This window comes from Chiloscyllium punctatum, chromosome 28 (assembly GCF_047496795.1).
Source record: "Chiloscyllium punctatum isolate Juve2018m chromosome 28, sChiPun1.3, whole genome shotgun sequence".
NCBI classification, from domain to species: Eukaryota; Metazoa; Chordata; class Chondrichthyes; order Orectolobiformes; family Hemiscylliidae; genus Chiloscyllium; species Chiloscyllium punctatum.
Window position 1 is genome coordinate 14689590 of NC_092766.1, and position 19993 is coordinate 14709582.

At 46.5% G+C, this 19993-nt stretch overlaps 1 protein-coding gene across 4 annotated transcripts in view; it reads right to left on the reverse strand.

The window, feature by feature from the left end:
- Positions 1 to 19993, reverse strand: part of LOC140454026 (phosphatidylinositol 4-phosphate 5-kinase type-1 alpha-like) — a 53569-nt gene that overhangs the window by 16290 nt on the left and 17286 nt on the right. For all 4 annotated transcript variants that reach the window (XM_072548971.1, XM_072548973.1, XM_072548970.1 and 1 more), the window contains 10 exons: positions 18057 to 18088; positions 15137 to 15223; positions 14434 to 14564; positions 11021 to 11138; positions 9119 to 9271; positions 7692 to 7991; positions 5065 to 5288; positions 4035 to 4118; positions 3391 to 3439; positions 2769 to 2853 (listed from right to left, as the gene is read on the reverse strand). In XM_072548971.1, the coding sequence (XP_072405072.1) occupies positions 2769 to 2853; positions 3391 to 3439; positions 4035 to 4118; positions 5065 to 5288; positions 7692 to 7991; positions 9119 to 9271; positions 11021 to 11138; positions 14434 to 14564; positions 15137 to 15223; positions 18057 to 18088 (1263 nt within the window). The remainder of the gene's footprint in view (positions 1 to 2768; positions 2854 to 3390; positions 3440 to 4034; positions 4119 to 5064; positions 5289 to 7691; positions 7992 to 9118; positions 9272 to 11020; positions 11139 to 14433; positions 14565 to 15136; positions 15224 to 18056; positions 18089 to 19993) is intronic.

The window sequence follows — 19993 nt, forward strand, 5'->3', positions numbered from 1 at the left end:
CTGCAACTGTTTAAACATTTTGCAAAACTCGCGTAGCATCACCTACTTGTTCTACCTCATCTTCTTTCCTACTCTTCTCAAACATGGTGTTGTTCTGCGCTAACTGCTTTGACCCTTCACCTAGGTTTCTCAACAAAAAAACACATTGAACAGAGACAAAATGCAAAATGACAAATCTTCTTAGTTGTTTACCAGAACCTTATCTACACGAGAGAAATAGGTGCTTCTCCTGAGACTCCCCTTTAATAAAACTCAATCTGGACAAGGCCAGTGTTCCTGAAGATTATAGGGAACAGGAGATGAAGCAGGAAAGAACATTCTCCCCATCACCATACAGTTCACAGCATTATCTTAAAGCATGAAGCAGGGTTAGAGGGAAGTAGGCAGTTTAACAAAGGACTCAACCTTTGTCCAGTTGCCATTGTCTTCCACTTGCATCATTACAAACTCGGGCGTTTCCCCTTTAAAATGAATGTGAGCGTGGGTGCAATTTCAGCAACAATTTGTACTTGTGCACTACCTTTAAGTTAAAGATGCCCTGTAGTGTTTCATGGAATCAAAACTGGACAGCTAAGGGATATTAGGGAGAGGACAAGCAAACTTGCTCGAGGTTTAGAGAAGGAATTCCAAAGCTCCGCACATCAGGCAGCTAAAGGTAGAGCTACAGGAATCAGGGGGAGCAAGAGGCTGGAACTGAAGGAGCGCAGAGATCTGAGAGAGAGATAGGGAGGAGGTGTGGGGGCTGGTCAAGGGGACAGAAATGGGGAGGGGGTGCAGGGGTTAGTCAGTTCCCAGGGAGGCAAACAGATTTGTGGATAAGAGAAGAGTGTTGCAGGATCTAAATATCATGGCTTTCATCATCCCAGAGTCAGTGAAATTTCTGCTTGCCCAGTGCTAAGGCAACATACCCTCGGCCAGGAGAGGTGGTGGCAAGGTGGAACAAGATGCCATCTGTGCGTGCATAGACCATAATGCTGCTTTTTTTCTGGAGGAGGGACAATTATGTTTTGGGAGGTGGGGGGGAGGGGGGGAGGGGGGAGGCGGTGCAAGGCTCTCTCTAACTGACTTCACACAATCACAGAAATATTTACACACTATCAGGCCGCTCAACCCATCAATGCTTTTATGACGGACCCGTGTGTCTGGTCAAGTGGATCCCACAGGGGAGTAAATGTGGAAACAGGCCTTGATCGGGCAGTGATTAGCACTGCTGCCTCACAGCACCAGGGTACCAGGTTTGATTCCAGCCTCGGGCGACAGTGTGTGGAATTTGCACATTCTCCCCGTGTCTGCGTGGATCTCCTCCCACAGTCCAAAGATGTGCAGGTGAATTGGCCATGCTAAACTGCCCAGAGTGTTAGGTGCATTAGTCAGAGGGAAAATGGGCCTGGGTGGACAAAGTTAAAAATCACACAATACCAGGTTATAGTCCAGCAGGTTTAATTGGAAGCACACTAGCTTTTGGAGCGCCGCTCCTTCATCAGGTGATTGTGAAGGATCAGCACACTGAAAGCTAGTGTGCTTCCAATTAAACGTGTTGGACTATAACCTGGTGTTGTGTGATTTTTAACTTTGTACACCCCAGTCCAACACCGGCACCTCCAAATCTTGATCTGGGTGGGTTACTCTTCAGAGGGACGGTGTGGACTGGTTGGGCCGAAGGGCCTGTTTCCACACTGTAGGGAATCGAATCTAAACAAAAGCCCTTCCTGACGGCACAGGTCTATCTCTGACAATTTAGGAGGTTATTTTATTCTGTATTTGAAGCCAGAGGTTACGAGCCATCTACCAAGGTTACTCGAGTAAGCGGCTTGAGTGGCCTTGGGGTGGTCACCTATACAGGTCATTCTGCTTCAATACGCTTCATTTACACTAATTCCCTCTATCACAATTGACAAATGAGGGGACACTGTTTATCAAGCGCGGAAGTTATAAAAGTGAGTATTGGTTACAATGCAGTTCTGGCTCCAATAGTCTAAATGGTGCTGCTATTATACAATTTTCTTATAACACGGGATTGCATAAGGATGGAACTACCGTGTTTTAGCAGAACTGACTAACTTGAACAACAGAAGCAGCCTGGATGGGTGTGGCCAGTTCTTTCAGCACAGGCTTTCTAACTTTTCTCTTCAGTTTTTAGGTTTAGCTTTCGTGGGCTTGAAGTGGAAGCTATTTTTACCTCTGTTGATTACAGATGAAAGCTGGAAGGTTCTCTTCCTAGGCTGCTGAATTGCACGCAAGACAAAACCAGAGTTTTTGAATTCGCTTTTGCCAAACGGGTGTGTTTATGAATGTTGCTATATTGGAACAGTTAATTAATAACAGTTATTGTATCAATTATGCTGTTAAGTTTTCCAATAAAGTTAAGCTGTTCTAAATGCCTCTTTCTTTGGTTGTATTTTAACTATAGTGTTTAAATAAATTGCGCTTTGCTTAACGTCGACTGTATTGCAGATCACATTGCACCTGGAACATGGCATTTTACATTTGCCGTTAAAAATTAGTAGTAGTTCGGGTCTAGCCTACTCAAAATATTAAGTGGGTCAGGTCTGGACTGGACTGGTCTGATCTGGTCCAGTCCATAACACGTCCCACCAGATGTTACCTCTCACCCTCCCAGCGCAGATCCTCCAGTGGCAGGATGATAGAATTACACTACAATTACATTTCTCAGTATGGACTGAGGGGCATACAAATGAGAAGACGTGTCAACAGGAAGCATGGAGGCTCAACCGCTTATTGGATTAAAACTGAAAATGGGTAATTACGTGGTATCTTCTTGAAGACTACGCCACACATGAAACGCTGAAATCGTTCGGCATAAAAACCCGGCCTGTGGACGGATACTGTGTCCTGAAACAAAGTGAGAGACAGATTACCTGCAGGAAAAGACACAGACAACAATGTATGATCAAACACCCCTTGTAGCCAAAAGCCCTTCCTCTTCTAAGGCTGGACTATATCCCCCACCGTCGAAATGCATGTCCGCCCTGCAGCTTTGATGGGAGTAGTGCTGGAGGGTCAGCAACCAGAGGCTGAAGAATTGGGCAAGAGAATGAGGGTAATCTTTCTGAGATTAAGCAATCTAAAGCGCACTCTGAAAGGGGGAGCAAAAACCAGATCCAGATCAGACAAGAACTTCCACAAAGGAAATCAGACCGGGAAAGAGCCTGGAGGTTGGACTAACTCAACAGCTCTTCTAAAGGGCTAGCACAGACACGGGGAGTCAAATCGCCACCCTCCCCTCTCGACACAGCAGTCTAGATTTTGCTTCATTCAGCGAAAAGAATCACATTTCAAATTCACGCTGAAGTCAATTCCATGACAGAGCTGTCAGAGGCACCAGCGCAGCCTCTGCTTTTAGAGACAGGACCAGTCCTTCCTACTCACCCCATCATGTACAAGGGCCTTCCAAGAGTGTTCCAGCTTCTTTATAAATCTAAAACAGTGGGGGGAGACAACGTTACAGCAGAACAGAACACACAGACAAGGGCTTTCAACACGGCACATTGGGAGTCAACTACTGCATCACCGACTCCTTTAACACCAAATCCAGCTCACACTGCAGTCTACACACACTCCAGTCCAGTAAAGGGGCTGCAACGGAGCATCAAACAAAATTGAACAAGGAGATACATCAGGATATATCAGGGGAGATGACAAAAATCTGCATGGGGTGGGCAAAGAGAGTTTGGGACAGGGAGAGGTGACAGAGATAGGGAAGGGGTGTAGGGGCTGGGGGGGTGACAGTGATAAGGTAGGGCTGTAGGGGCTTAGAGGTCGTGACAGAGATAGGGAGGGGGTGTAAGGGCTGGAGGACATACAGAGATGGGGGCCTAGGGGCTGGAGGAAGTGACAGAGATAGGGAGGGAGTGTAGTGGCTGAAGGTTAGAGAGATAGGGAGGGGGCAAGGGCCATGGAGCCATTTGAACACAAGGAGAATTTGAAATCCAAGGAGTTATTAGAGCAGGAGCCAATGTGATGAATACTGGAAATTGTGCAGAGCCAGGACAGAAGCTTATAAAGCTACTTACCTGTATGATTGTAAGATGTCTATGACGCCAATGTACAACATCAGACGCTCGCCTTTGGAGTTCCGAGCTGGGATTCCCCCCATCCTGAAACAAAACAAACAGCATCATCCTTCTGATTCAAATAACAAGTTAGTCTGCTGCCAAGCACTGTGCTGGACCCCATGAAGCATTGGTACCTTTTAAATACTCAGGATGGAATACTGCCTTCAATTCTGGTCTCCCTGCTATAGGAAAGACATTGTTTGACTTGAAAGGGTGCAGAAAACATTTACAAGGATGATGCAGGAATTGGAGGATTTGAGCTTCTGGGAGAAGCTGAATAGGCTGGGGCTATTTTCCATGGAGTGACGGAGGCTGGGGGTTGACCCTTTATAAAATCATGAGGGTCATGGACAGGGTGAATAGCCACGGTCTCCCCCTCCCCCGCATGCCCCCCCCCCCCCCCCCCAACCACCCACCTCCCCCCCAAGAGTGGGGTGCCCAAAACTAGAGGGCATAGGTTTATGGTGAGAGAGGAAAGATTTAAAAGGCACCTAAGTGGAAAACTTTTTTCTCTAGAGGTTGGTGAGTGTATGGAATGAGGTGCCAGGGGAAGTGGTGGAAGCTGGTACAATTACAACACTGAAAAGGCAACTGGATAGGTACATGAATAAGAAGGGTTTAGAGGGAGATGGGCCAAATGGGATTTGATCAGCGAGGACATTGATTTAACGTAGAAAACTTGGCAACCAGTAGGTGCACAGAAAGCACCCCCCACACAGTAGTGTTTCGTTTCAAATGACGAATACGACTTCATGTGACATCATCCATCCCTAGCCTGTACCAAAATGGCGGTCATGGCATCTCCCAGATCATCGGTGAGTGGAGATTCCCCCACGACAGCGAGGCTAAGGTCAGCACTAGGGATCTTCAGACTCGCTCACTTCACCCGAGTCGAATGCCCTGAAGCTGAATCCTACCCCCTGCCTTCTGTCCAAATTCAAGCACGCGCACGCGCTCAAAACCCACGGGGCATGAGACGCAAGCTCACAGTTCATCCGTCTCGCCGGTTCCCCCCAGCCTCGATTCGCCCTGGATGGCCTCCACTGCCGTTGAGTACAGTGCCCGCTGGCCAGCCGGTCTCCGGGCATCCGACAGGCCGATGCCATCTGTGCCACCCTGGGGCCCTTCGGCCCCGCGCTCCCGGCTGGCGATATCCATGTTGTGGATCCCGACCAGCAAGCTGTAGTCCATGATTTTGAAGCTCTGAAGCACCTACATTGGGAATACAGCAGTGAGAGAGAGAGAGAGAGAGATAGAGAGAGATATATATATATATAGAGAGAGATATATAGAGAGATATAGAGATATATATAGAGAGAGAGAGACAGATAGAGATATATATAGAGAGAGAGATAGGGATATAGAGAGAGAGAGAGAGAGAGAGAGAGAGAGAGAGAGAGAGAGAGAGAGAGAGAGAGAGAGAGAGAGAGAGAGAGAGAGGGAGAGAGAGAGAGGTAGAGATATAGAGAGAGAGAGACAGGGAACGGATTCACCAGATCGGACTGTCAAAATGATAAATATTCTGGAGACGACAGGGGTAAAAGCAAGACCAAAGTCACCCAGTGCAAACCGCACACCATCCCAACTTGGAAATAATGTTACCATTCCTTCAATGTTGCTGAATCAAAATCCCATAACTTAATAAAGACATGAGGGGCAATTGTTTTGCATAGAAAGTGGTTTGAATGAACTGCCAGAGGATGCAGGTACAGTTGCAACACTTAACAAATCCGTGAATAGGGAAGATTATGGACCAGGAGCAGGCAGGTGGGATCAGTTTAATTTGTGACTGCGATCAGCATGGACTGGTTGGACTGAAGGGTCTGTTTCCGTGCTGTGTGACTCTCCCTCTGTAATAGCACTGTGGGTGTCCCTACATGGAATGGACGGCAGCGGTTCAAGGCAGCAGCTTACTGCCAGGGGTGGGCAATGAACATCAGGAACACCTATGTCCCATGTGGAAAGCTTTCAAGACGGAGGGTCAACACTTCAAGTCAATGGCTCAACGGAGGAGTCAGAAGGAAGTTTTGTGATCGAAACAATCTTGTTTTTTTTTTCCCCACCCTCTGACCACTTGACAGGTTACTAAAGGACAGGGCAGGGGAGGCAATGGACATCCACTGTGATCTTACTGAACAGCTGAGTATCTTATCCCCGACACTTTCTCCACAACAAGCAGAAACACGGGATACAGCAAGGACCGGAGTCAAGGAGGACTCCTTTTCAATTTACATCATTGCTTTTCTCTATTCTGGTGCTGATTAATTTGTAAGCAATGTCCACTGTGCAGCACGAAGCCACAACGACAGGAAGGTAAGTGTGTCCAATTCCCGATTGGAGCTCAATCTCAGTGGTCCACTGGAACAGAATCATGGAATACCCACCACGTGGAAGCAGGCCATTTACCCATTGAAACCACACCAACCCTCCAAAGGACACTGCATCCAAACCCTGCAATCCTGCATTTCCTATGGCTGACTCACCTAGCCTGCACATCCCTGGACACGATGGGGGAATTTAGCACAGCCAATCCACCCTAACTTGTACATCCTTGGACTGTGGGAGTAAACTGGAGCACCCGAAGGAAACCCGCACACACCGTTGCCAGAGGCTGGAATCGAACCTTGATCTCTGGCGCTGAGGGGTAGCGGTGCTAACCATTGAGCCACCATGCCACTCATTCCTTTAAAGGGTAGAAGGTGGTATATTAGTAGAAGATGCTGTCAAGGGAGTGTTGGCAAGTGGCTGCAGGGCATCCTGTGGATGGTACACACTGCTGCCACCGTGCGTTAAAGGTGAAGGGAACATGAAGATGATCAGGGCGGCAATTAAGCAGACTGCTGTCTCACATCTTGAGCCTCTGGAGTCACACTCATTCTGGCTTCAACCGCCAGTAATTTAGCATGAAACAGCATTTTCTTCAGTTGAGCTGAAGCAGCAGACTCAGGCCTGACATTGCAAGTTTGGAAATCCATGAAGGAGCAAATGTCAATTGTGTGATGGTGTTGGATCTCGTGACCTCTGGCGTCAAATTCTACTCCGCTGAGGAAAGAGACAGAGGCTAGGTGGTAGTGGTGGTCACAAGGTTGGAGAAGTTCCCTGGAGAGAGAGTTGAGAGGGGGAGGGGCTCGATGCGCGTGCTCCACATCAGGACAGGTTAGATAGGGACAGTTGCAATGGTTTCGAACTGGGTTTTGGTGAGGCTAGGGGTTAAAAAAAAAACTGGCAAAACAAACAAACAAACAAAGCTGACGTTGAGGAGAAACTTGAACAGTCAGGACATGGAATGCACGAGGGAGCATGTGGAGGAGCATTTGCAAGGAAGAACATGCAGGGTTATTGGGGGGGGGGGGGGGGGAAGAAGAGATTGTGGTGGTGAACAGCACAAGGTGAATCGCAGCGCAGACATAAGAGGAACAGCCTCCCCCGGTTCTGTAAAAGCTCCGTGACTCGTAATAGTGCAGCAACCGAAAGCATAGCTGAGGCATCCAGTGGTGAGGGGGTACAGACATCGTTAAAAAGGAAGGCGGCAAGGGACGGACGGGGAAACCCAACACCGACGTGCAGCCTGTGCGGAGCCCTTTGCCGCAGCAAACGAAGGGTGATGGTACTAACCAAACAGTCTCTCTGAATCGTTTTATACAAGGCACTGTACATGTCGGTATCCAGGAAGAGGCCATCCGGGATATCCTGCATGAAGTCAAGGTCTTTGAAGGTGGGTCGTGGCTTCTCGCGCTCTTTCTGTGAAGCCCTGCGCTTGTACGTTGACCCTTTCAGGTCGTATTTCAGGTGCATTTTCAATGCCCGGGGCAGCAGGTTGTTCATGACCACCAGTCGGATGTTGTTGCCCCCTGACTGGATGCAGTAGAGCCCAAAGAACTTGGGCAGCAGCGTGCGAGGATTCTGGTTCAAGTTCTGTCAGGAGAGACAGAGAGACAGCAAGAGATCTTTCTTTGAAAAAAAAACTTGCAACTAAATGATACCGCAAAGCACTTTACAACAATATGCAGCATCTATTTTTATAAAACACCCCAAGGAGTGATTATTGGACAGAATTTGATGTGATCACGCAAGGAACATCAGGACAGGTAACAAGTCAATTTTAAGAAGTGTCTTAAAGTGGGAGGGGGAGATCAGAGGGGAAGAAATAGAATGTGTCCTTTTCCAATTTTCAGTGCAACACAAGTGCAATTTTATTTCCTACTCAATAGACCAGTCCTCTTCAAGGTGGAAACAGGATGTTAAACCTTTCCCCAGTATACTTGATCATAACGATAGCATGCACATGTACCTATCCTTAATTAACACAACATTCATGAATTCAATGTGATCGACATCAATCAACCAGCATTCCAGTGATGCACCTCATGGTCGAACAGCTATTTAAGATACCTTCCAGTTAAAAGTGTATCCCAGGGGTGATCCCTATACACAGATTCAGCCCATCAGGAATACAGGGGTATAAACAGCCTGAGACATCATAGTTGGCTTTGCAGTCTGTGTGAAGAATCCAAGATGAGAGAGGATGGAGAGATCGTAGAATCCTCTCAGTGTGGAAGCAGGCCAATCAGCCCATCCAGTCTGCAGCAATGCGCTGAAGAGCATCTCATCCAAGCTAACTCCCCCTTTCCTATCACTATAAACCTACATTCCCCATGGTGAACCCACCTAATCTAAAGAGCCCTGAATACTATGGGGCAATTTAACATGGCCAATCCACCCTAACCAGCACATCTTTGGACTGTGGGAGCACTTGGAGGAAGCCCACACAGATACAGGGGGTGTCAACTCGCAAACTACACAGTCAGAGGGGTCCCTGGCGCTGAGAGGCGACAGTGCTAAGCACTGAGCCACCGTGCCGCCCTAATTTTTATTTCTTGATGCAGCCATGGAAGTTGGACATCGCTGGCTAGGTGGGCATCTGTTGCCCATTGCCTTCTAAAGAGTAGTGGCGAGTCCACATGGTATAGTTAGGGGACAGAGCTCCAGCAGCTGCTAAATAGGCCTAAAAGAAGGGAGAAAACATTTCAAACAGAACTCACCATGTAATATCCAGGTAACAGCTTCTGTAAAAACTCCGCCTCCTTGTGCTGAACCGTTTTGATGATAAATTCATCATCAGCAGATACGTAGAAGACAGAGCCACTAGCACCGGGGTTAGACAACTCAATCAGTTGTTCGTTACATAGAGAATACTGTTTTTATTTGGGGGGGGTTTGAAGGGTTGGAGAGGAGAGAAAGAAAAGCGTCAATTTACAGAGTGTCTGATCATAGCTCAAAACCAGTCACCAAGAATCCTCTGTCCACGCACAGCCACGCCATGACATTTCGCCAACATTAAACTTCAAACAGATTGAAAGTTCCAGGGGAAGCACAGCCACAGTTCATAATCAGTCTGTAAACCTCTCTGCAACTCGGCATTTCTGGTAACCATTTAGTAGCCTCCAAGTTACAATTTTTAACACGGCACTGCACCTGTACAGAGACCAGGATGTTTAGCAGTCACCAGAAGAGCAGATTCACAAAGAGGTTTGCAGACCTAAAATGTTTCGGAGGTTTCCTGCATTCCTACCAGATTAAAACGCAAGGAAATATTATGGCCCTGTTACCTGTTGTTTGTTGGAACATAGTTTGGCACAAATCAGTCAGGTGTGACTCTCACCTGTCATGCATGGACTGCAGTGCTCACCCAGCCATGATATTACTCAAAAACGCAGTCTTATTAGATTAGATTACCGACAGTGTGGAAACAGGCCCTTCGGCCCAACCAGTCCACACCAACCCTCCAAAGAACAACCCACCCCACCTCTGACTAATGCGCCTAACACTATGGGCAATTTAACATGGCCGATTTACCTGACCTGCACATCTTTGGACTGAGGGAGGAAACCGGAGCACCCGGAGGGAACCCACACACAGACACAGGTAGAATGTGCAAGCTTCACACAGACAGTCACCAGAGGCTGGAATTGAACCTGGGACCCTGGCGCTGTGAGGCAGCAGTGCTAACCACTGAGCCACCGTGCCACCTTATATTGACAGATCTTGTCTAAAGTCTGAGCAGGATAGTCACTTTCTTTGATTTGATTTATTACGGTCACACGTACCTCGATACAGTGAAATGCTTTGTTTTGCATGCAGTACAGGCAGATCATATCACACAAAGTGCTTTAGGGTAATAGAACAGGGCGAGGCATGAATACAACATTACGATTGGAGAACAGGTACACGAAGAGCAAGATCAACATTAAGTTTAAAATTTGAGAGGTCTGTGCAGAAGTCTAATAACAGTGGAGAAGAAGTGCTCTTGAATCTGTTAGCGTGTGTGTTTCAGCTTTTGTATCTCCTGCCCAATGGAAGACATCCAGGATGGGATTACGCTGGCTGCCTTCCCAAGGCAGAAGTATAGATGGACTCAATGGATAGGTTGGCTTGTTGTCATGGACTAATACATCCCAGCTCCCTTAGTCAGTCCTTACACCCCTTCTTCTGTGGTTCACAAGGACCTACAACTGTTGTTGCCTGTATCGTATTCCCGCCAGATTTGTTTTCTCATCTCCTGTTAACTGCCTTAAGCTGAGGAACATAGTCAGAACCTCAGACCGCACCATCATAGCAGTGTCAAGGTACTCAACTCCAACAATACCTCTGGAGCCCTCACCTACCCACTACACTTTCCAGCCTCAGGATTTGAAAATCCCAAAGCACTCCTGACTGACCAACACAGCCCCCTACCCCATGCAAATTCGTAGCCACCCAAAACACTCATCCAAAACGCTGCTGCCTGTATTCTTGCCCTGTCTCATTGCCAATCTCCCAAGCCCCTCACAAACATGAAGCTGTCTCTTTAAATAGAGAATCATCACCCTATGACCAGCCGATGAACTCTTCAATGACAACCACGCCCCCCTCCATTACTTTGGAGACTAACCACCGACACTTACCAGATAGTCATCAGGGCGAATTCCAAACAGCTCCCGGAAATATCGGAACGCCACAGGTGCATAGGTTTTGAACCTGAAATCGGCGTAGTGATGGGCTGGTGTCAAGTTGCTTCCTTCGCTGAAGATCCAAAACAACAAGGCAAAGTTTAATTTTCCAAACATAGACTGGGATTGTCCTAGTGTGAAGGGCTTGAATGGGGAAGAATTTGTTGTGTGTGTACACAAAACACTCTTATTGAATATGTGGAAGCACCTGCGAGAGAAGGAGCAATGCTTGATCTTGTGTTGGGAAATAAGGCAGGCCAAGCAAGTGAGGTCTCAGTGTGGGAGCACTTTCGGGCCAGTGACCATAATTCTATTAGTTTTAAAAGAGTTTTGGAACGGTTATAGAACTAAACAAATTTCTAAATTGGAGTATGGCCAATTTTGTCGGTATTAGACAGAAGCTTTCAAAAGTTGATTGGGTGAGGTGATTTATCAGTATAGGAATGGTTGGCAAGTGTGCGGCCTTTAAAGAACAAGATAACAAGAGTTCACAGATTGTTAGTGTGAAGGGAAAGGCTGGTAGGTGTCGGGAATGCTGGATGACTAGAGAAATTGAGGGTCTGGAAAAGGATGCATATGTCAGTTTTAGACAATTAGGATTGAGTGAATCCCGAGAAGAGTCTTAAGGCAGTAAGAGTATATTTTAAAGGGAAACCAGGAGGGCAAAAAGATGACGTGAGATAGGGTTAGCAAGAATCGAAAGGGATTCTATAACTACATTAAGGGCAAAAAAGAGTAACTAGAGAGAGAATAGGGCCCCTTAAAGGCCAACATGAAACGCAGGAACTGGGTGAGATCCTGAATGAATATATTGCGTCAGTACTTACTGTAGAGAAAGACGTGGAGAACTAGGGAACTTCAGGAAATAAATAGTGATAGAACCATAGAATCCCTACAGTGTGGAAACAGGCCATTCAGCCCAACAAGTCCAACCCATCACTCCGAAGAGCATCTCACTCAGGCGCATTCCCCTACCTTATTGCCCATACCTAATGTACCCAACCTACACACCCCTGAACATTATGGGCAATGTAGTATGGCCAACTCACCCAACCTGCACATCTTTGGACTGTGGGAGGAAACCGCACAGACACAAGGAGAATGTGCAAACTCCACATAAACAGTTGCCTGAGGCTGGAATCGAACCCAGGTCCCCGGCGCTGTGAGGCAGCAGTGCTAATGTCTGAGCCATTGCGACACCCCTCAGCCATAGAGGGGCCTTAAAAAGAATTCATATTACAGAAGAGGCAGGGCTGCGGGTCCTAAAATGCATAAAAGTAGATTAATCACTGGGACCTGATCAGACCTTTGTGGTGGAAAGCTAGGGAAAAGATTTCTGGGACCCTTGCTGCGATCTTTGTTTCATTGATAGCCACGGGTGAGTTGCCATGTTGGCTAATGTGGTGCCACTATTTAAAGAAGGTCGTAAGGAAAAATCAGGCAATCACAAACCAGTGAGCCTTACGTCAATACTGGGTAAGTTGTTGGAAGGGATTCTGAGGGACAGGACTCGCATGCATTTGAAAAGGCACGGTCTGATTAAGGATAGTCGGCACCACACACTCAACTCTGATTAGAGAGATTGTCGGCATGGCTGTGTGTATTTGGGAAACCCATGTCTCACCAACTTGAATTAGTATTTTTTTGAAGAACTAACGAAGATTGATGAAGGCAGAGAAGTTCAACAAGGGTCCACATGGTAGAAATGGTGAGTAAGTGTTAGATCACACAGGATCCGGAGGAGCTAGCCAAGATATCCCGACCCAATCCAGTCCCACCCGCCAGCACCCAGCCCATCTCTCTCCAAACTCTTCCTATTCACATACCCATCCAGATGAGTTTTAAATGTTGCAATTGTACCAGCCTCCACCACTTCCTCTGGTAGCTCATTCCATACACGTACCACCCTCTGTGTGAAAAGGGTGCCCCTTAGGTCTCTTTTATATCTTTCCCCCCTCACCCCAAACCTATGCCCCTCTAGTTCTGGATCCCAGGGAAAAGACTGTTTACCCTCTCCATGCCCCTCATGATTTTATTAACCTCTATAAGGTCACCCCTCAGCCTCCGACGCTCCAGGGAAAACAGCCCCAACCTGTTCAGCCTCTCCCTGTAGCTCAAACCCTCCAACCCTGGCAACATCCTTGTAAAACTTTTCTGAACCCTTTCAAGTTTCACAACATCTTTTCGATAGGAAGGAGACCAGAATTGCACGCAATATTCCAACAATGGCCTAACCAATGACCTCTACAGCCGCAACATGACCTCCCAACTACTGTACTCAATACTCTGACCAATAAAGGAAAGCATACCAAACGCCTTCTTCACTATCATATCTACCTGCAATGTCATTTTCATGGAGCTATGAACCTGCACTCCAAGGTCTCTTTCTTCAGCAACGCTCCCTAGGACCTTACCATTAAAGTGGATAAGTCCTGCTAAGAGTTGCTTTCCCAAAATGCAGCACCTCGCATTTATCTGAATTAAACTCCATCTGCCTCTTCTCAGCCCATTGGCCCAATTGACCAAGATCCTGTTGTAATCTGAGGTAACCCTCTTCGCTGTCCACTACACCTCCAGTTTTGATGTAATCTGCAAACTTACTAACCATACCTCTTATGCTTGCATCCAATTCATTTATATAAAAATGACAAAAAGTGGAGGACCCAGCACGGATCCTTGTGGCACTCCACTAGTCACAAGCCTCCAGTCTGAAAAACAACCCTCCACCACAGGCCAGACATGCTCAAAACATTTCAAGAAAGTGGCCCTAACTTTGCTAGTTGTTTTCAGCAGGTGTAACGCACATACTCCAGGAGTGATGCAGCTGACCAACCCATTTAGCTTTAAACAAGACAGAATTTATTTACAAGATTACGGAATGGCACACAAAAGAAAACAGAATACAGGATATCAACCCATCTGAAAACCCAACAGATCATCCCAACTTAATGACGCTGTTCCAAATACTTGAGACAATGCCCATAAACACCCCTTGGCACAAAAGGTAAAAATCAAACATGGGGTCTTACAGGAGAGAAGTCAGACATAGATCAGCATGGATCTGCTTCTTTGGGTCCAGCAGTCTTTTCCACTACTGTGCTAAAACCAAACCAAACCAGAGTAAAGCTGAGCTGAGAGAACTGGCCACTCCCCTTTCACAGTACAAGATCTTTTTAAAAAAAACTTAAAAGCCTTTTGCCTGAGGCAGTATGTGCTATGTTAACTATAATCAAATTGGCCCTAAAACTCTCAACTTAGACTTCGAGTCTGTACCGCTTATGACCCCTCTGAAAACAAACACCAAGGACACCGTAACCTTGTTAAAGGAGCATCATCGTCACACTAACCAGGTCTGTTGAATCCCTCACCTTGGGAAGAAAATGCTCTCCACCACGTAGAAGTCCTGCATGAGGACATCACGCTCAGGCTTAGTGCTGAGACTCCCAACTGTGTGCGTGATCCCCAACTGAATGGCACCTCGGAGGGCAGAGGAGGTCGTCTGCAGTGGAAAAAAAACACACGTACAAGATCAGAAGCAAGAAGTAGGAAATTGCACCGAGTCCAGAAACGAGAAGAAAATCGGCTCCTCAACCCAACGTGCGTTTAAACAAGGTGAGCGATTTTTTCTTTTCTTCCCTCTCTCGTGCTGTGATCCACTCGGGAAAAACGCAGAAAGGTGTGTCATTGAAGTGTGCAGGATTTGCTGCAAGACACCTCTGTCCTTTCCCAGTGCTGTGATCTGCTCCCAGAGACAGTTATTCAGCCCATCATGAGCAGCCAGTTCGCCAAACTTAATCCCTTATCTGGGCACAGATGGGAAGTGGATATTGTCAATGACAAGATGGTCGACAGTGATAGCCACCAAGCAGCTTCAGGTTGAGTATCACGAGGAAAGGCACTCGTGTGGTATAAATGTTTGGACCATCATCTCCCTCTCTCAAACACACAAAGGCACAGCCACTTGAACAAGCTGCCAACCAGCCACAACACACGTGGAACAGGACTGCCAACACCCACAAGCTCTGGAGGTGGGAAAGAGGCAAATATATAATCTCAGGGACAGACACCCACCTTTTTATACGTAGTCTCCCCAGTGGAGTCCACTCGCCGGTGGCCTATCTTCTTCAACTGTGTGCCATACGAAGAGGCTGCTGCCATCTGCCAACAAGAAAGCCATTCAAGTTGAAGGCAATGCTGTCAGCCCAATGCAAGTGATTTATGTTGCACCACAGAAAGTAAGTTTTCACAAATGAAGCCTTCAGTGGTTACACCCTCAAATTCTCTCTCTTGTGGATGTAGGTTCGCTCACTGAGCTGGAAGGTTCATTTCCAGACGTTTCGTCACCCTACTAGGTAACAACTTCAGTGGGCCTCCGGGCAAAGCACTGTTGATAGTTCCTGCTTTCTATTTATAGATAAATAGATTTATATAAATAGAAAGCAAGAATTTTCATCAGTAGTGCTTCACCTGGAGGCCCACTGAAAATGTTATCTAGTAGGGTGACAAAATGTCTGGAAATGAACCTTCCAGCTCAGTGAGCAAACCTACATCCAGAATCTCAACATGAGCTACAAATCTTCTCAAACCTTCGCTCTCGTGTTATAGAGCAGAACAACTCCTCCCCTCCCCTCCCCCCCCCCCCCCCCAAAAATATAAGATAGTCTAGAGTGTAATCTTTTCTTATTTCATAGGCAAGTGCCAGGTGTTGCTTTCCGAATGCAATTCGATTGGTCAAACTACCAGGCTTGTAGCAAAACACTCTTTACTCATCAACTATAGTTAAAATACAAAATGAACAATTTGGAAAACTTAACAGAATAATAGATTATTTTACTATGAAACAATAACTGTTCCAATAATAGTAACATGCCACAAACACACCCTTGGCAAAGGCAAATTCAGTAAAATAGATTGTCTCACAGGTAATTCTCCAATCCAAGAGGAAGAAAACATCAAGAGAAAACCGAGTGAGAGACAGCAGCAGGGAGAGATATCCTGCAACCTCCAAACCTAGCAGCTGCTACTGAAAAACTACAACTAAAAATCCTGGCTTGACCACACACACACAGGCTGCTTCTATTGTTCCAACTTTTAAAAAAAAACCAAGGCCTCAAAAACTGTTTACTTCATTGGCTTCTCCGTCTCAACCTTTCTTAGTTTTAAAAACCCAAAACAAAATATACCTCTTAAAGCCACAGTATCATCACTCTCACTGACTCATTAAAATCTCTCCTACGCTTCACTGAAGATAAAATGAAAGGCACTGTATAATGATGCTGTGCTCAACTCTGAAACTATCCCCTCCCACACCCAGTCAGGAACTCTACTCCACCACGGGTTAGTCAATTGCTGGGAGCTCAGTTACGGCTACTTCCTGAGTACTGGGGAGGGATTTAATGCTGGGGATAAAAAGGTTGAGAAACTCCAATCACTACCAGAAGGCTAAAGAGGCTGGGGCTATTTTCCCCGAGTGTCAGAGGCTGAGGGGTGACCTTATGGAAGTTTATAAAATCATGGGGGTGGAGTGCATGGATTGGGTAAATAGTGAAAGCCTTTTCCCCAGGGTGGGGGGAGTCCAAAGCTAGAGGGCATAGGTCGAAGGTGAGAGGGGACCTAAGGGGCAACTTTTTCATGCAGAGGGTGGTGCGTGCATGGAATGAGCTGCCAGAGGAAGTGGTGGAGGCTGGTACAATTGCAGCATTTAAAAGGCATCTGGATGGGGACATGAATAGGAAGGGTTTAGAGGGCTATGGGCCCAATGCTGGCAAAAAGATTAGGTTAGAATATCTGGTCAGCATGGACGAGTTGGACCAAAAGGTGTTTCTGCGCTGTACATCTCTACGACTCTATAACACTTGAGTGATGCCCTGGACCAGTTTTGCAGAGCTCAGGCTAATGCTCCAAGTCCAAATCAAGCACACAGGTTCAAATCCCACCAGGAACTCATTTATTCAATAGATTTGGCATTAACAGTTGGATCCACGCCCCATGAATAAAGTGTCATGTACATTGATAATAGACAGGGGTACAAGGTTGAAGTCTCTCAATTGAATAGGTGCATCCCAAGGGAGAATGAGAAACTGACATATTCAGGGCAGAGAAATGGCCATTGGAAGTGGATATCGTCAATATCAAGATGGCCAACTACAATAGACACTACTCCTCCTCCCAGCTCCATTCCCTACAGCCTAACCAGACTAAGCTGAGTTCGCTTTTAAGACTACTAAAAATACACCTCTAATTTTGCCCATCCATTATGTCAAATGAATAAATGCTTGCAACTTTACTTCCTGTCAACTTCTCTGACACGTCATATTGTAACTCTGACATCTACATTTCCACGTAAACATGTCATGTAACGATTACAGCCTCCCAGCACCACGAGGATACAAGAGTTCTCAGCCTCAAACAAGTGCATTCCGGCCAAGTCCGGAAACTGCCAAACGCTTGCTACCACCTTGCTTTGGGGCACCTCTTGCCAACGCTCCTGTAGATTACGACAGTGCCTTTGAATGCATCACCAAACTGGAAAGGGTATACCAGATGATGCTGCTTTTCTCCTCGCACGCCCGCGCCAGCCTTGCTCCCTGCTTACCACCTCACCAGCTTCCCCCTCATCACTGGGTCTCTCATCGGCTTTCTCACTGCCGGAGTGCAGTGAGGTGGCAGCTCAGGGCTCTTTCCGAACACTCCTCCAGCTGATGTGAATGGTTCTGTAATTTAATTCAGCAGTACAGGGCTAAGCACAAGCCCCATGGTGTCTCTGGCTGTGATCGCCAAAGGTAACGTGTGACCACACGAGCTGCTTGTTATGGCAGTAAACGCTTCCCACAGCCATCATTCACATCGCAGGAGAGAACTATGGTTAATTAAAGATGATCAGCTTTATGCAAAGTTCACCTTCAATGTAGACTTCATTTTCTAGCAGAAACAAAGTAATAAATAAATTTATATAACTGCATCCAACAGGGTGCATTTATCACTCACGTACCTCTGAAGATGGCACTCTCCTGTAAGTCAGCCCTACAAAAGGAGAAAAACAAAGTAAATTGTCAGTACATATCAGTTGGAAGAACACAAAGAGAAGTGGTATGTGAATCACAGACCCTGAATTTGAGGCTCCCCTCCTTTCCTGCCGATGACATTAAGCACCAGACAAGGATAACGTCTTCAGAATGTACCCTGCAGCTACAAGGGCAGGACAGAAGTTGGCAATTCTGTAAACGAGTAACTCACCTCCTGTCTTGCTATGGCCTGCCTACTTACCTACAAGAAACAGTTAGGAATGAAGGAATGCCACCCTCTTGCTTGGATGAGAGCAGGTCCAACAACACAAGATGTTCAACACCATCCAGGATGCAGCAGACTGCTTGATCAGCATTTGCTCCCTCCACTACCACAGACAGCAGGTGTTGTGTACCATGTACAAGATGCTCTGCTACAATACACCAAAGCTCCTTCGACATCATTTTTCAAACCCACATTCTCTTGGTCACTGGAAGGGCAAGGACAGCAGATGAACAGGAACCACATCCAAACCCCATACCATTCTGACTTGAAACAATAGTAAGCAGCCAGTGTTCAAAACCCAGGAACTCCCTGCCAGCACACCACAGGCGTCCCCATATCACATGGACTGCAGAATTCAAGAAGGCAGCTCACTACCATGTTCTCCAGAGCAATTTACTAGTGAAATACACAGTGGCATAGCAAGCAATGACCACATTCTACTAACAAATAAAAAAAAATAGGTTCCCTGACAAGAGATTAGGGCTCATAAGCACGAGTTGGAATGCCACGGTGTGCCTGTTCAGGACATTAGTTAGGACATTTTCGGAACACTGCACTCAGATCTGCTCTCCCTGCTAGAAGGAGGATGTCGGTAAGCTTGAAAAAATGAAGAAAAGATTTACAAGGATGCTATAGGGAGAGGCTGAACAAGCTGGGATTATTTTTCCTGGAGTGTTGGAGCCTGAGGGATGACCTTAAAGAGATTTTTAAAATCATGAGGGGTATGGATAGGGTGAACAGACAAGTTCGGTTTTCCCCAAGACAGGAGAGTCCAAAGCTAGAGGGCATAGATTAACGGCGAGAGGGGAAATATTTAGAAGGGATCAGAGAGGCAACGTTTTCACGCAAAGGGTGGTGGGTGCATGGAAAGAGCTGCCAAAGGAAGTGGAGGAGGCTGGTCCAATCACAACATTTAGAAGGCATCTGTTTGGGTTCAGGAATAGAAAGGGTTGAGAGAGATATGTGCCTAGACTAGATTAATTTAGTATATATGGTAGGCATGGACGAGTTAGAGTGAAGGGTCTGTTTCCACGTTGTACATCTCTATGACTTTACGATAACCAAACATGCTCATGCACACAGAGTCAGCCAGCCACTGCACTGGGAGCAATTCATCCTCCAGCTTCTCATCAATGCCCACAACACCTCGAAAGGCACTTGGCAGTGTAGACAACAACTGCCCTGGTGGCTGAGATGCCCGAAGCACCTCCTGGCATCTGGGGGGAGCAATTTTCACCAGAGCCAGGAAGGTGATAGATACCAATGGTCCGTCTCTCACCCTGCACTCTCTCTATTCTAGCCTTATGCCAGCCAAACATCATTCTTGTTTACAAGATTCATCAGAAAAGAACTGAACTGACGCATTAAGGAATAAATGAATCCACAATAAAGTAAAAAGTTTTTAAGAAAGGTTGTTGTGGGCAATGAGTGGGTGGGAAATTGATGGAATCTTCTAGGTGTGAAATGAAAGGACTTCAGAATCAACAATGCCAGACTCCGCGCTATAAAAAGCATGTGTATAGCAGCCACTTCCTGTCAATGTCACACTTATTTCCTCCCACCCTCCACAACTGTCCCTCAAAAACATCAGTCTCACCTCACTGACAGCAAACAATTCCATTCACACATTAAAGCAAT